This window comes from Engystomops pustulosus, chromosome 10, assembly GCF_040894005.1.
Source record: "Engystomops pustulosus chromosome 10, aEngPut4.maternal, whole genome shotgun sequence".
NCBI classification, from domain to species: domain Eukaryota; kingdom Metazoa; phylum Chordata; class Amphibia; order Anura; family Leptodactylidae; genus Engystomops; species Engystomops pustulosus.
Genome location: NC_092420.1, coordinates 8,841,302 through 8,858,501, shown reverse-complemented (window position 1 = coordinate 8,858,501; position 17,200 = coordinate 8,841,302). Strand labels below are relative to the sequence as shown.

The window sequence follows — 17,200 nt, the reverse complement described above, 5'->3', positions numbered from 1 at the left end:
ATCCCCGGAGAAGTATCACGACACTCGATACGGATCCCCGGAGAAGTATCACGACACTCGGTACGGATCCGCGGAGAAGTATCACGACACTCGGTACGGATCCCCGGAGAAGTATCACGACACTCGATACGGATCCCCGGAGAAGTATCACGACACTCGATACGGATCCCCGGAGAAGTATCACGACACTCGGTACGGATCCCCGGAGAAGTATCACGACACTCGATACGGATCCCCGGAGAAGTATCACGACACTCGGTACGGATCCCCGGAGAAGTATCACGACACTCGGTACGGATCCCCGGAGAAGTATCACGACACTCGATACGGATCCCCGGAGAAGTATCACGACACTCGATACGGATCCCCGGAGAAGTATCACGACACTCGATACGGATCCCCGGAGAAGTATCACGACACTCGATACGGATCCCCGGAGAAGTATCACGACACTCGATACGGATCCCCGGAGAAGTATCACGACACTCGATACGGATCCCCGGAGAAGTATCACGACACTCGATACGGATCCCCGGAGAAGTATCACGACACTCGATACGGATCCCCGGAGAAGTATCACGACACTCGATACGGATCCCCGGAGAAGTATCACGACACTCGATACGGATCCCCGGAGAAGTATCACGACACTCGATACGGATCCCCGGAGAAGTATCACGACACTCGATACGGATCCCCGGAGAAGTATCACGACACTCGATACGGATCCCCGGAGAAGTATCACGACACTCGATACGGATCCCCGGAGAAGTATCACGACACTCGATACGGATCCCCGGAGAAGTATCACGACACTCGATACGGATCCCCGGAGAAGTATCACGACACTCGATACGGATCCCCGGAGAAGTATCACGACACTCGATACGGATCCCCGGAGAAGTATCACGACACTCGATACGGATCCCCGGAGAAGTATCACGATACGAACGCATTGCAACCATCTGGCCAGTGCTCAGCCCAATCACATAACCAGCATTTTGCGTGGAGAGTTTTGTTTTTCTATGACAGTTTATTATTTGTGTTGTGAAGGCCGCCCTGGGAATGATAATACAAAATGTATAGTTTATTTTGTGTCTTGCACATTTTTATGAATTCAATTTAACCGTTCGGTTACAGGGGACAGAAGTTCCGCTGAGTTCGGCTTCTGGCCACGCCCACCGATCTCTATTCCCAGCACTGTATCATGTGCTGAGGGACGGGTGGGCGGCCATCTCGGCCGGTTGAACCTGTAGTAAACGAACAGGACCATGGACCGGAGAAACGGCAGTGTGTGACGCCGGGAGGTCTCAGACAACCCCTTTAATTATATGTTTAAAAATAAGATAATTTAATGATATACAGAGCAGATCCATCTCTATGTACCAGTGCATGGAGCTTGTGTCACAGTCTATCTCTAAGGGTGATGTCACACATGGCGTTTTTGGTCCGTTTTTAAACATCCGTTTTCAATCCGTTTTGGGCAGTTTACCACGCATTTGGCTGCTTACAACCTGTTTATCTATTAAGATAATTGGGAAAAATGGACTAAAAACGGACCAAAAACGACATGTGTGACATCACCCTAAGCTCTAGTGAGAGAACATCCTCCCATTGATTACCGTTAAGTCCATAGTCTCTAGTGCAGTGGTGTCCAGGGCCAGAACCATGGTCGCTGGGGAAAAAAAAATAGTGTGCCCAGCAAATACCCCATATCTAACCCCAACCCTTTAAATTGTCATTTCCTACAGACCCCGATCTAAAATGCCCCCTTTTCTGCAGCCCCCAAAAGTAATGTCCCCTGTGCAGCCCCCTCAAAAATGTTTTCGCCCTGCGGCTTCCCGGCAGACGGCCAGAGATGCACAAGGGGGCGTGGTATGCGAGCTTAGTAAATTATCACCATGCACAATGGTGCGCCTGATGGTGAACCGCGCACTCCTGCGGAAAATACGTAGTGGACTGTATATGCCGACGCAATGGTTGAGGTCTGACTACTATGTCTGACTGTTACTTATAGCGGAGGGATTGTTACCGTTGTATCCAGTCTGGGCCAAACAGGGCTAATATATTTATTATATCTTCAGATATATGCTTTACTTGCACTGATACATTGTAACAAACTGTCAGGACAGGATGGAGATGATGCATAGACTGGTAATGTGTATAGGAGGTCTTCTCACTCCTACTAGAGGTTGTATATTGTATTACACTAAAGAAGGAATAATGTAGTGGAAGAAGAGTAAAGAAATCAGACGATACCTTTTTGAGGCTGAGTATAACATCGTGTCTGGCGGAGAGAACTAGTTTAAAGCTCAACATCAAATATACTCAGTTCAGCCTCAAAAAGGTATTGACTGATTTCTTCACTCTTCTTCTGCTCTCCATCTGTAACACGGTACAAATCTACACTCTGAATAATATAGTGGTCACACATGCACGCCGCTACTTTACTCTGGGGGACCCCGATTCTCATGAACGTTTGCTGCCCAAAAGGTCTGACACCCCCCCCCCCCCCAAAAAAAATCCGGGATCAAATGTCTCCTCTTCTCTTCCTTGCAGCTGTCAGATGACATAGTAAAGCGTATGAAGGAGTCCGCGCTACACAAAGCAGAACAGGGGCCCGGGACCACCTCATCGGCTCAGACGTCCCCTCCTAGGGCAGAGTCTGCATCCGGAGCTAAGGGTAGGGGATATCTGAACACTGGACCCAGTGAGGCTTTCTGTATGATTCATGGAGTAATGAGTTTCCCTTTAATTAAAGGTTCTCAGCGACCCAGTTCAGATGGAAGCAGACAGTCCACGTATGCAGAGGATGAGCTATACAGGAGGTAGGTGTCTAGAGGATTTATAATTACTGGGTAGCCTTGTTTCCAATTTATTGATCATAATGAATTAATATTTGCATTTTAACATTAAAAGGATGACCCATTGAAGAGTTATGAATATTTTCTTGACATTTTTAGCACCCCCTAGTGTTCAGTCTATAGAAATGTTATGTACACATGCACCTCCTGATCTGAGTGCTGGTGGTCGCACATGCTCAGTCACTCCCCCCCACAGCCAGGTCACTGCATAGTGAGCTTTATACACAGCAGGGCAGCCAATACGAATAGCTTCTTGCCCTGCTTGTCAGGAGAGGAGCAGAGACTCTGCAGTACCTGGTGGTAAATAAGAAGATTTGTCTGGCTTATGGACATTGCAATTCCATCTCTTTGCCCTGGACTCCATTATGCAATGATTATACAGCTGCCAGGGAAGTATGTACAGCTGCCAGAGGGAGGAGGATACAGACTGAGAACTTTATGGGAATGAGAAGGAAACCTCTTCCAGCTGACTACCCACAATTGTATTGTATAGTTGTCTGGTATGGAAGGGGTGAGGAAAATGAGCAGTATTTCATAATATATGGTGGAGATTAAAACTGCCACTGCAGACCTGCATATGGGGGGTAGTCTCTCTAAGAGGTGGTCTTCCACCTTATGTGCTTGAATTGTGTTTAGAAACTCATTTCAAGAGCATCAGAAGTTACTCCCAGAATGCACATGCTTTTACATCCAAACACTTGGGTTTGGGGAGTAGCAATGCATGTTTTGCCAGTTTAGATCTACTTACTGAACACAAAGTGTTAACGTGAGAGTGAGGCTGCGGTCACCCGTTGCGTTTTGAACCCGTTTTTAGCCCATTTTTAAGCAGTCCGTCAAAAAAATGCATCCGTTTTTGACCAGCTTTAATTAAGATAATTGGTAAAACCTATCCAAAACGCATGGGTTTTTAAACGGACTGCTTAAAAATGGTCCAAAAACAGGTTCGAAACGCCACATGTGACCGCAGCCTAACTTGAAATGTGTGAGAGATTTCATTCCGTATTCACAGACACGGACCCTGTAACGCTGGGCCGGGCACTTATTACTTTATAAATCTGATACGTCTCGGCAATGTTTGACAGATATCTCTCTATATGTGCAGATACGAGAAGGAGCAAGCCATCATCCAGGAGGAGCTGGCCCGCCTTGCCAAGAGGGAACGTGACGCAGCTCAGGAGAGGTACAGCTCTGCCATACTCCGCGAGAAGAACTACACGAACCAGGAACGCAGAAGGGCAGAGCAACTGGTGAGCGGTCGCTTAATGCAGTACATACTGAATACTCCAGCCTCCAGGGCAGCAGGAGGAGGGTAAACCACCCCACTCCCACCCCAATGTGTACTCTACTGGTCCCACAAAGTGGATTTAGGCTAGAGGCGCCAGTTTTTGGGCCGTTTTTAAGCAGTACGTTTAGCAGGCCTTAGAAGTTTGAATACAGAAGCGGATGTATTTACAAGTACTATCTTTGAGGCTGCGTTCACACGTTGCGTTTTGTTTGCGTTAACGCATACGTTTTCAAAAGCGTTACAACAGCTGATAAGAGATTTGCCTAATAACATTGCTGTCGACGTTGCATTTCCAAAACACGAATGTTAAAGCTTGCGTAACGTAAACGCAATGTTTACAACAACGTATTTAGGCAAATATCCTCTTCTCAGCTGTCTTGACGCCTTTGAAAATGCGTGCGTTAATGCAAAAAAAAACACAACGTGTGAACGCAGCCTACGGCAGTTTGGATGCGTGAGAGTTCTGTATTCCTGACCTGATGTCGCGAGTACCTGCAAAAGTTTCTGCGCTACAAAATCTCAGGCTTCTGATGTTTTGTTCCTTCAACATGTGACCTGCTTGCAGCTCTGTCCACTTTAAGTGAGTGAAACAAAGCTGCAATACCAAGAATAACCATTATACATTGTATGGCGCTGTTCTTGGTGTGGAATTTAGAGACCTGCATTGCATCTAATATTGATGACCAATTCTTAGTATAAGATCTCTCCTGGATTTGATGTAGACAATCCTCTCATATGGCCTCCGGACGCTTGCCTCTAAAACGCGTGCGTTTTTACGTTGCTATGCGTTTTCCAGCTTTGAAAATGTTTTTCCTTCATTGGTGAAGTTTAAGGAGCTGTATCCCAAAGTCAACACAGCCGATCACTCTTCCAGCAATGAAGAAAAACCCTTTAAAAGCTGAAAAACGCCCGCGCCAGGACGCCACGTGTGGATGCACCCTGATAGTGTTTCCCCTCGGCTACTCCAAGTACAGTGACGCCTGCTGGCTATAAAGAATATTACTTCTTGTGATATTTTTTCCTACTTCTATCCCATTGATTGGACTTCTTGATCCCACCTCCTCTAATTACACCTATAATGCGCTTGGAAGGACTGCGATCAGACATCTATTACGGATCTGCCACTTACACTGACAAATATCCATCTTCTTTTTGTTGTCTGGTTTGGGGCCAATGTCTGTCTCCGTTCCAAAAGACATAAATATAACGTAATGTTGGGGATGAGCGTCGCGCTGGTAAACGCTTGGGTTTGTGCAGATTTGTAATTGCAGCCGCCCCAGGGCCCTGGGAGATATTAACATGCGAGCCTCGTGCGGCAGCCCCTTGTTGATTGGGTCTCTCCATCATTACTCGGCGCCTTGGATTTATTATAAAGACAAACACGCCAGGGCGGTGACAAGCTGAATTACGGTATGATCAGTCCCCATGGCCTGAGCTCTGTGGTTCAGTAATAAATATCTGCTTGGGAGGGGGATGGGTTTGTGTACTAAATGTCCTGTATGTGAGAATATTGTCTATCAGCAGAAGTTATTCTGACCTCATCAATATCCAGGAAGACTCCATTGACTAGTGTAATGGTAAATGGAACCATCCAAATACATAGCATGCGTGCTGTGGAGGTCATGGAGGACACCCTAGTGTTTTGCTAGTTAGCGGTTGGGCCCCCACTGAACGAGGGTCCTATTCCCCCTAATAAATGTAGTGGGATCAGTCATGTGCAGTGGTTCACAATTTATGGGGCAGCCTTATAAAATGAATGGAGCAGCAGGGGGTCCCAGTGGTTGGATCCTGCTAGTAACTATGTGACACCCATCTTTTAGCTCAAAATTGTTTCCCCGACATCCCCATAAAGTCAGAGTTATAAACTTTCCTGGTATCTAGGGATCTATAGAGCGAGTCTGGGGCGTGGCCTAATGTCATGTGACCAGGGTGACATCATCACAGGTCCTTTAGCCTATTAATATTAGCAAATTGTACCCCATGCACATATCTGACCAGATAAAAAATCACAGCATTTTGTGAGACATATCCTTGGTGTACAGTTTGCTAATGTTGGAGGCTAAAGGACCTGCAATGATGTCATCCTGGTTATATGACATTACTGCTGCATGCAGAGAAAGCATTAGGGAGGAGCTGCTGGATTTAGCCCCAGGAGGCCACGCCCACGGACTGATCCCTCTCCATACAGAGAAGATGTTTGCTGCGCCGCATATAGCAGCAAGCACCTAGAGTTAATACCCACGATTTGTGCTGGCACACGCCCAGATGAGCATGTAGCTATGTATACACGGCTGCTCAAAAGTTTGGGGTCACTTAGAAATTTCCTTATTTTTGAAAGAAAAGCACATTTTCCTCCAATAAAGCAAACATTGAATGAATCATAACTAAACTCTTCGCATTGTTAATGTGGTAAATGACGATTCTAGCTGCAAACATCTGGTTTTTAATGCAATATCTACATAGATGTATATAGACCCATTTCCAACAACCACCGATCCAGTGGTTTTAATGGTACATTGGGTTTGATCGCTGTGTCCCAGTATGCTAGCACAGCTGAAAACAGTTTGGCTGATTAGAGAAGCTATAAAACTGACCTTCCTTTGAGCCGGTTGAGAATCTTGAGAAATTTCTGTCCTATGAAACTCTCACAATGGCCAGAAAAAAAATAACTTTCATGTGAAACTCGACAGTGTATTCTTGTTCTGAAGGCCATTCCATGCTCCAGATTGCCAAGAAACTGAAGATTTCCTACAACAGTGTGTACTACAACCATTACAGGAGAGCACAAACAGGCTTTAACCAGAGTATAAAGAGAAGTGGGACGCCCCGCTGCACAACTAAGCAACAAAATAGGTACATTAGAGTCTCTAGTTTGAGAAACCGACGCCTCACAGGTCCTTAACTGGCAGCTCCATTATATAGCACCCGCCAAACGCCAGTGTAACCCTCTACAGTGAAGAGACGACTCCTGGATGCAGGTTTCAGGGCTGGGGGGCAAAGAAAAAGCCTAATCTGAGACTGGCTAATAAAAGGAAAGGATTAATAAAGAACATACACTGGACAGAGGAAGATTGGAAAAAAGTGTTATGGACAGAGAGACCTAAGCTTGAGGTGTTTGGATCACACAGAAGAATATTTGTGAGACGCAGAACAACTGCAAAGATGCTCGAAGATCGGTCACGTGATGGTGGAGGTCACATGATAATCTGGGGGTAAAGTGGGAGATTGGTATGAGGTCAGAGGGATTTGGAATAAGGAAGGATATCACTCGGCAGCGCCATGCCGTACCTTGTGGACAGCAATTGTTTGGGTCATTGTCCTGTTGTAGGATGAAATTGGCTCCAAAGCCTCCAAATTCTGCAGAACTATATAGGGAAGAAGCAGCAGCCGGTATCTATCTGTAATGGAGGGGCCCAGTCACCAGATCTTACTCCATTGAGCTGTTGTGGGAGTAGCATGTCCGAAAAAATGTGTCCATCAAGCCGATTCATCTTGTGGGAGGAGCTACTAGAAGGGGCGGATTTCTGCAGACGACCTCAGCAAATTACCAGCTAGAGGCCAAAGGTCAGCAATACTGGGACTGCAGCAAAGGAGCAAAGGGGCAGGAGAAAATTATTATTTCAAATGAAAAAACAAATATTTCAAACCTTCGAAATGTCTGGACGATATTTTCTATTCATCTTGCAGCTCATATGAAAAATTAAAGTGTGAGTTTTCACGGAAAAGTTTTTTAAATGCAGTTTTTGATGCCCAAACCTGGAATGAAGTAGAAGTAGGAGGAGAACCATCACCTTTCAATTATTTATCTCCACTCATTATCATCCACACCTGCTTTTTCCCTTAAAAAATGCCATCTGAAAACCTGAATGTGTGGCTCCACCCTAAAATGTCACAAGAATAGTGTTTTTAGGTTTGTTTCCGAAGATCTAGCCGCCTGAAGTCTGACCTCCTCCAGCCTGTAAGCTGAAGGCAGCATGGAGAAGGAGGAGGAGGGAGCTGCAGGGAAGAGGGAGCTGACAGATACAATGGCTACAAACCTCTACTTGGGCGAGTGTAGGGAAAGTGTCATTACTAGACATGAGAAATTGTGGCGAATGATTCTGAAAGCAATAGAGTGAAAAGAAATTGCCAATGGAATTCAGGGTTTGGAGATTTAGGATGATGTTCCAAAAGATGAAGATAATGGGGGTCATTTACTAAGGGCCCGATTCGCGTTTTCCCGACGTGTTACCCGAATATTTCCGATTTGCGCGGATTTTCCCTGAAATGCCCCGGGATTTTGGCGCACGCGATCGGATTGTGGCGCATCGGCGCCGGCATGCATGCGACGGAAATCGGGGGGGGGGGGGGGAGGCGTGGCCAAACAAAAACCCGACGGATTCGGTAAAACCGCCGCTTTTAAAAAAAAGTGTCGCGAATTGCACTTACCTTCACTCAGCCCGGCTCGGTGTATTCCAGTGCGTTCCGATGCTCTTCAGCGCAACAGCGCCACCTGGTGGACGGCGGAGGAACTGCCTTAATAAATCCCGGCCGGACCCGAATCCAGCGCAGAGAATGCGCCGCTGGATCGCAAATGGACCGGGTAAGTAAATCTGCCCCTATATGATCATATATGAATTAATGACAGGATTACAGACACTTCTCTCTGTTGTGGAAGCCCCTTAGATGGGAATAGGGCGTTGTTCACACTTGCAGGAACTCATACATACAGTGCTATATATACACACGCAGATACACACACATATGCAGTATATATATGTCACATGTATGCTATATATATACATATTATGATGTACAATGTGTAGCATATTATGTATATAATGGTGCACATCCTCCATTCTTTAGTGTGTCAGATGGTTGGGCCCCCTAACACTGCGGGCCCCATAGCGGCTGCTACCACTGTAGTTTGCCTTTGCACTCATCCCCTATCCCTTTAATGCGGATCACTATATTCCTCCGGGTGTTGCTTAGTAAGCAGGTCCGTCTCCGTGTCGTCAGTAGCGCTGGCCGCTCTTACATTATCATTTATTCATTTCACCTGACACACGTTATCACTCGTCACCCACAGGATGGGGACCCCCGCGCCTCCACCAAGGACGGACCGCTCCCCCCGCCTGTCAGCGCGGCCTCCTCCAACCTCCGTCTGAAAAATTAATTGCGGCTCGTAGAGATAATCTTATTCCTTTCTTAAATGTTATTAGCTTCCATGTAATTATCACTTACCCCCGCGCGTCTAGCTGGAATTATACCGCGTCAGATGCCCGGATGGCGGCGCCGGCTGTGCTAATACATATTTCTCACCTGTCTTGTCTCCGTGACCCGGATTGTAGCAGCAGCTGGAGAAAATTGGCTGAACCATGCAACTTTTTCTTCTGTTCCTGTGACATGATTAATATTTACATGGCTGAGCGGCGGCCAAGCGCGTCATCATTTTACCAGGCAGAAACGGGGACAGCGGCGCATGAAGTAGGTGCTATTTATATTTCTGCCAGAGTTGTCTTTATGTCTTTCCGTCTATCCATCTTATAACTATCCCCCTGCCTCCGATCTCTAGGGCAGTTTACCCATACTCCAAAGTCCAACAAACTTTTCTCTCCTCATTTTCACTTGAGATGAGTCAAGTTTAGAGGTTTCAGGATGAGAGTCAGTCCTATAGCACCTAGTAACATGCTGCTGGTGACATATTAAAGATAAGAATCTCATCTTTCAGATTGCCTCAGGTTTGTGGTTCATTGAGCTACAGAACCAGTGATGGAGGAAGTTGAAAATAGGCAAGGGTGCTCCTGCGACCCTTATGTCAGGCTCACCCGTGCCGCTCTGTACCTGCAAGCGAAGCGCTCTCGCCTCTTACCTGTCCCTGTTCCGATCCTCCGGCCGCGCGCGCGCGTCCCCGGCTCCTAGGGCGCGCGCGCCGCCATCAGAAAATTTAAAGAGTCTCATGCTCTGCACTATTACAATGATTTCCCGGTTCCGTTCCCGACTCTGATCCTGTGCTACCCGTCCTGACTCCTGCCTGTCACAGACTACGATTCTACTCAACGTCACTGTACTTCGCCTTGGCTGCCACTGCGGACAAAGTTACACCTGTGGAACGACCTGGTGGTACCACGCCACAGCAACCTGCTATGCGGCGGGCTCTGGTGAAAACCGGGTACCACTTAGATTCCGGTCCCAGGTGTCGCCTTGTGTCATCGTCCGCGGTGGTCCAGTCTGAAGCTAACCTATCCAACTATGGGGGGATTGTATGATATGCTTGCACATCACACGCCGCGTATGGTCCAAACCCCGGCCCGGGGTGTCCTATCTCATATCTATCTGTCAATACATATATATAGATATACATCCTTAAAGAGGTTTTCCCACAAAGGCAATTTAGGGCCTAACTTGCCGCTCCTTAGATTCCGGCAGCTCCAAAGAGATTAATGAAGCAGAACGGTCATGTGCAGCCGTCTGCTCCATTAGGGGTCGGTCGGACCCCTCATTCTTGCGATCTGCGGAGGTCTCAGCACTGAGACCCCCACTGATCAGCAAGTTAGGCTCTATCCTGTGGATAGGGCCTAACTTTTCTTCATGGAAAAACCCCTTTAATGACTGGTCATCCATATCCAGTTGAAGATGGTCCAACACCCAGAACCTCCTAGAACCAGCTGGTTAAATTGCCAGCATTGCACTCATGAGAACTTTGTGACAACCATCAGTCACATCATCGCATCATTGCCTTTTTTGCTGACCAATTCACGTGAATGGGGATAAGCTGCAATGCCAAGAACAGCCACTATACGTAGTATAGCACCATGCTTGGTATAGTGTCAATAGGCCACGGAAGTTGTCTGTTGTGGTTGACAGACCCTTTCAATTAAGGGTTTGTTCATGGAAAAATAATAGACACGGTCCCAAGAAGAGAGTGGTGCTGGACTTCCCCTTTAAGGAACCTTTCTGAATGCTCTGATGCAGGCGCAATGAGGAACCCTATTGACCAGATGAATGATGCTGACTTTGGTCTTGAGGTCTCGGCCCCCCCTACAACGCCATGGCGGACCTTCCGGCACAATGTAGCGGCTATGATGGCGGCCATCTTGTTTAAAACATGGACACGGTAAAATAAACTTTTATTTAACTAGTCCTCTGATTTCCTGAGGTTTTTATATTCTTTAGGCATCTCCCCAATCAGACTTTTTCTTACAACAAAAATTTCCTTTCATCATCAATCGGCGGCCCCGTAGCCGTCTTCGTTTTTGATGTCGCTTTAAATTTTTGGATGTAATTCCAAAACGGGGAAAACGCAGTCGCTTAGAAATTCAGTCTCTCTTTTTTTTAATTGCGATAATTACTCGGCGTCGGTACCGGCGCTTTGGACGGGTAACGGCACCACTGAAGTGCGCCATGATTAGAGGGGAGCCGCCAGCGCGTCTAATCACGGCGGTTCTGAGATGTACACAGCGAGGATTAGGCCCTTTGAAATCGGGCCGGGTAATGTATTTCCAGCTGGTTGAGCTGACAGCGCTTTCCCTTTTGAAGATAGATCTTATCCGGAAATGTATCTACCTAATAGAACAATGGAAATTAATTCCGGGAGATGAGGCCTTGTGCCGGATTTACAGAGGAGCTAATAGGATTGTAGACGGGCGCTGGGTGGTTATCTCTAGGAGTTTAATCCCCAAACGGATAAATGCAATTCTTAGATTTCAGGAAAATAAATAAATAATTCTATGAACTCGGACACTTTTTTTTTTTTTTGTATATTTTTTTGAATTTTTTTTTTTTTTTTAATGAATAAGTCAAACTTCAGGGATTAAGCAGCGATAGGATTGTGGAGGAGATTACTAGAAGCGTGAGGGTTCGTAGAGTACCGACGTGGGGGGAGATACCGGCGCTTCAATATATGGCATGGGAAATGCATGATGGGAAGTGATTGGTACAAGGATATCGGCTGTAGGAGCCGATGGCGAGAGGAGGCAGTCCCCAGGCTCTGGAGTATAATACAGGATGTAACTCAGGATCAGTACAGGATAAGTAATGTCATGTATGTACACAGTGACTGCACCAGCAGCAGAATAGTGAGTGCAGCTCTGGAGTATAATACAGGATGTAACTCAGGATCAGTACAGGATAAGTAATGTCATGTATGTACACAGTGACTGCACCAGCAGCAGAATAGTGAGTGCAGCTCTGGAGTATAATACAAGGTGTAACTCAGGATCAGTACAGGATAAGTAATGTCATGTATGTACACAGTGACTGCACCAGCAGCAGAATAGTGAGTGCAGCTCTGGAGTATAATACAGGATGTAACTCAGGATCAGTACAGGATAAGTAATGTCATGTATGTACACAGTGACTGCACCAGCAGCAGAATAGTGAGTGCAGCTCTGGGGTATAATACAGGATGTAACTCAGGATCAGTAGAGGATAAGTAATGTCATGTATGTACACAGTGACTGCATCAGCAGCAGAATAGTGAGTGCCGCTATGGAGTATAATACAGGATGTAACTCAGGATCAGTACAGGATAAGTAATGTCATGTATGTACAGTGACTGCACCAGCAGCAGAATAGTGAGTGCAGCTCTGGGGTATAATACAGGATGTAACTCAGGATCAGTAGAGGATAAGTAATGTCATGTATGTACACAGTGACTGCACCAGCAGCAGAATAGTGAGTGCAGCTCTGGGGTATAATACAGGATGTAACTCAGGATCAGTAGAGGATAAGTAATGTCGTGTATGTACACAGTGACTGCACCAGCAGCAGAATAGTGAGTGCAGCTCTAGGGTATAATACAGGATGTAACTCAGGATCAGTACAGGATAAGTAATGTCATGTATGTACACAGTGACTGCACCAGCAGCAGAATAGTGAGTGCAGCTCTGGGGTATAATACAGGATGTAACTCAGGATCAGTACAGGATAAGTAATGTCATGTATGTACACAGTGACTGCACCAGCAGCAGAATAGTGAGTGCAGCTCTGGGGTATAATACAGGATGTAACTCAGGATCAGTACAGGATAAGTAATGGCATGTATGTACACAGTGACTGCACCAGCAGCAGAATAGTGAGTGCAGCTCTGGAGTATAATACAGGATGTAACTCAGGATCAGTACAGGATAAGTAATGTCATGTATGTACACAGTGACTGCACCAGCAGCAGAATAGTGAGTGCAGCTCTGGAGTATAATACAGGATGTATTTCTTTTCCTGTGTCTGTGTTTGTAGCCGGTGGGGATCTCATGGCCGCTCTCCTTGTGACAGAATTGATAAGTATGGTTCTGAGTCGTGTTAATATTCACCATTATAATAGGTAATTATCAGCTTGTATATTAGCGGCAGCAGACGTTGCTCTTTTATGTGGGGTGTGAAATAGCTGGGGGCTGTACACGTACAATCGGGTGAGATATAAGGTGCAAGCAAAAAGTTATAAAAAAGCTAAAGACAAAAGAAATATTAAGAAGTAAATCCTGGGCGGTAAATGCTGCGGGGATATGGGAGATGGATGTGTGAGGAGGTGGATTTACTGCTGCGGGCCGGGAGGTGGAGGCAGGAGCATCCCGCAGACTAAGGAGCGTCCAGCGCTGATACATTTATGAGGTTGTATCGGGCAGAACTTGGCAGATGGAGATCGGGGTCTAATGAATCTTCCCGGACCGGAGGTCTGGCCACCAGAAGCTTTCATGGGAAATATTTATGTGGACAGAACCAAAAATATGGCAGCCGCTCCAAGGGAGAAGCTCGGGATTTGCATGAAGAGCTGGGTCTCTGCCATCAATGATAAAAGATGCGAGGGAAGGTCACGTACAGCACTAAAGGGTTAGTATGGAGTGGACCCTCTACCGTGTAAAGGACAGATCTGTGTACTGCTGCTCAGGTCCATCTCCCTTCATCCGAAAGTTGCAGGGTCTGGGCTTTCAATAGGTAAATGGGAAATGACTGGAAAAGAGGAAATTAAAGGAAATCTACCATGAAAATCACTTACTCCTAGATCCAGGCACCGGAATTCTTCTTATATTTGTTATCCACGGCCTCCTTACTTCTAAAATCAACTTTTACAATTAGGGTAATGAGCCAGAATGGCTCCTGGGGTGTTACCAGAGCCCCTCTGAGCTGTAGCTTCAACGGCTTCAAGGTCTCCCCCCTCGGCGCTCCTGCATAGTGTATGAGCTTGTGAAGCTGCAGCACAGAAGGGCTCTGGTAACACCCCAGGAGCCATTCTGCTACCAAGATGGTAATACTACCCTAAGCCCTTCAGGCTCATTAGCATAATTTTAAAAGTAGATTTTAGAACAAAGGAGGCCGTGGATATCCTATAAATGATTTACAGTCACTTGTTTCTGTTTTATCATGGTGTCCACCCTTTATGGTGCAGTTATATCTTCAAGAGGCTGCAAGAAAAAAGTGAGGCTCTAAAAAGAGAGATGATGGTGTGTGCCATGTATTATTGGTTTGGGACCACGAGGACTTGTTTTTGCTCCGATTAAAACTCCCTGCACAGCAATATTCATGTTAATATTTGGGACCTAACAACCCCCCTCTAAGACTGTCAAGGAGAGGGTCTTTGTAATGGCTGTCTGCTCTGGGAAAACCCTTTAAATGGCTCCTTCTGTTGGAAACCCTTCTTCGGGGGTAATAAAAACAGGACCTGCTGAAGCCTATGAAGTGATCTCCCTGGAGGCTCAGATGAGGATTGTCAAGTGATGCCCCCAAGACCCTGCTGAGGCCCGCCCAGTGACGTCCCCCAGGGCCCGGAAGAGGCCGGTCATGTGACGTCCCCCAGGGCCCGGAAGAGGCCGGTCATGTGATGTTCCCCGGGGCCACCGGCTGAGGAAACCAGCTTGCCACAGTGGGTTCATTGACAGAGCCCACCGGGTAACACCAGGCCGTTGGCAGGAACCACTGCAGGATAAATAGGGACATGGTACCTATAGGTTGGATCTCTGTCTTTTCCTCCACCCTGTACGTACAAAAAACCCAGAATCCTATGATTTTTGGAGATGACCGGAAAGTGACCCAGCGTAACACTGGAGGAGCGGAGTGGCGCTGTGCGTTTCCTCTCTTCTATCCGGCTTCAGTTGATTTGTCTAAGACATTTACAAGAATCTCTCGGCAGCGGTTTGTGCTCGGCTCAGACTGTTATCTCGTCGCTCTGAAGGTTAATTTGCGTGTGGAGGGTTTTTGCAGATTTCAGCAGCTGATGTTCTTGCAGTGACTTTAATAACTGGTGGAGCTCCGCGAGTTATTGTGGACCCCCCCCTCCCCCCGTCCGCGCTTCGCTGTGTTGCACCCTGCACTCTCTGTGAAAATAAAGCTTTTGTCTTTCTTTGAAGTCAGAAATTTATCCTCCCTGCTCAGATCCCGATTTTTCAAAGCGGAAGCGTCGCGCGTAGTCGTGTCCTCCATAAAATAATCGCGTCGCTTTCTTCACCGTAAGCAGAATCGGGGCTGGTGAGGAAATGACTCGTCAACCTTCAAGATGTCAATTATCAACTTTCAGGCGCCATCAGATGAACTTGAACACTGCTCACGCTTGAAGGAATCGTGAAGATAAGAGATATCCGAAAACTTGCCGCACTCTTTTAACGGGAACAGATGAAAGAACGGTGGCCTGTACCACCTAGCACAGCACGTGGAAGGTTTCCAAAAAAATAATTGTATTTGTTTAATGAGCAAGTGTTGAAGATGTTCTCTTTGTTTAAGGAAGCCCATTCCAGTAACTTACTGCAGCACGGGAGAAGTTTTTAAATTAACTTTTCAGATCCTGGTCTTGACCAAGAAAAGGGAGTCACCAATTTTGACTAACTAGCCACTAAATTGGCACGTAGCATAAATCATGTCAACTGGGTCTTGATGGAATTTGGGTTCTGACCAAATTGTTAATCTTTATAGACCTGGGGTTTGATTAATTAGTTGATAATAGCAGCAAAATGATTGAGAATGTTGAAGTTCAATGTGACCCTTGTGTTTCTCCTCATTGCTGGCCACTGGCGGAGACTTTGAAGTCATCCATACACATTAGATGGTTGGCTGCTCCTACTACAAGCTGTTGGCCATTTGGCTATGGTTACTGGCCTAAATTGCCTGCCTTTGTCTACTTGGGTGGGTGAAATTTGAAGGGAATCTTCTCAAAATCTAAAATATTGGGTATTAGGTAGATTCCCCTGAATTTAGGAGTCAGTGGATAGGCCCCACATAGTCACGAGCCACCTATACCAGGGTTCTTCGGAGACGTAACGACCCAGTGATCCCATCCATGTCCATATCCATGTTGACCAACATGGTTCCCTAGATTACACCCAAAGTCAAGTTTGTGGGCCCTCAAGCTGATGCTCATTACCCTTCGGGATCATCCAGAGACTAGGTGCAGCACGGGAGAAGTCTTAAATTGAGTTTAGAGGATCCCGGGTTTCACCAAGCTTTGACTTAGAAGGCTGACGCTCCAATGAGGAACATCATCAGTCTGCACTGGTGATCAATAATGGTACGGAAAGTGATTTTCGGACATCTACAGCCAATATCGGAGACATCTAAAATGTAAAAAATGTTGCTGAGTTTTACTCTTCTCCATTCATGGACCAATCATTGCTTTATGGACCCCACTATACTGGTATGGAGACCCCAGAATACAGTCATGTAATGATGTGGTAGCCGCGCCATCATCGCTATTAGTATTCTCTCCATCCATCGCCCTAATACACGTACAATAGATAATAAGAACGCCTGATGCCCCTGAGAGGGTTAATAGCCTGATGCACATGAAAAGGGGGATAAGCTTAACCCGAATAATATTATTCATCCGAATTTATGCCGCTTTGTGTGGCCGTGCACAATGCCATAGATCAATATGGAGGTTACTCCTGGACTATCGGACGTCTGTTCTGCGCTCCTCTGACCACGGTCTGCGTGACACACAACGCACGCTTGTGCCCGGCCACGACATTGATTTGTGTCTCTCTCCTCTTTCTCTCCCCAAAACCGTCACATCATTAATTTTGTCCCCTTCCCCCTCGGCCCCTCTCTTCACAGGCCTTATCTGGGGCCACCTGCACGTGTGTCCGGG

The 17,200-nt window shown here is 46.5% G+C and overlaps 1 protein-coding gene across 3 annotated transcripts in view; it reads left to right on the top strand.

Annotated features, from left to right (window-relative positions):
- CHCHD6 (coiled-coil-helix-coiled-coil-helix domain containing 6) overlaps positions 1–17,200 on the top strand; it is a 173,557-nt gene that overhangs the window by 921 nt on the left and 155,436 nt on the right. For 2 of the 3 annotated variants that reach the window (XM_072127025.1, XM_072127024.1), the window contains exons 2-3: positions 2,560–2,828; positions 3,967–4,111. In XM_072127025.1, the coding sequence (XP_071983126.1) occupies positions 2,560–2,828; positions 3,967–4,111 (414 nt within the window). The remainder of the gene's footprint in view (positions 1–2,559; positions 2,829–3,966; positions 4,112–17,200) is intronic. The other variant, XM_072127026.1, reaches the window with a different exon arrangement.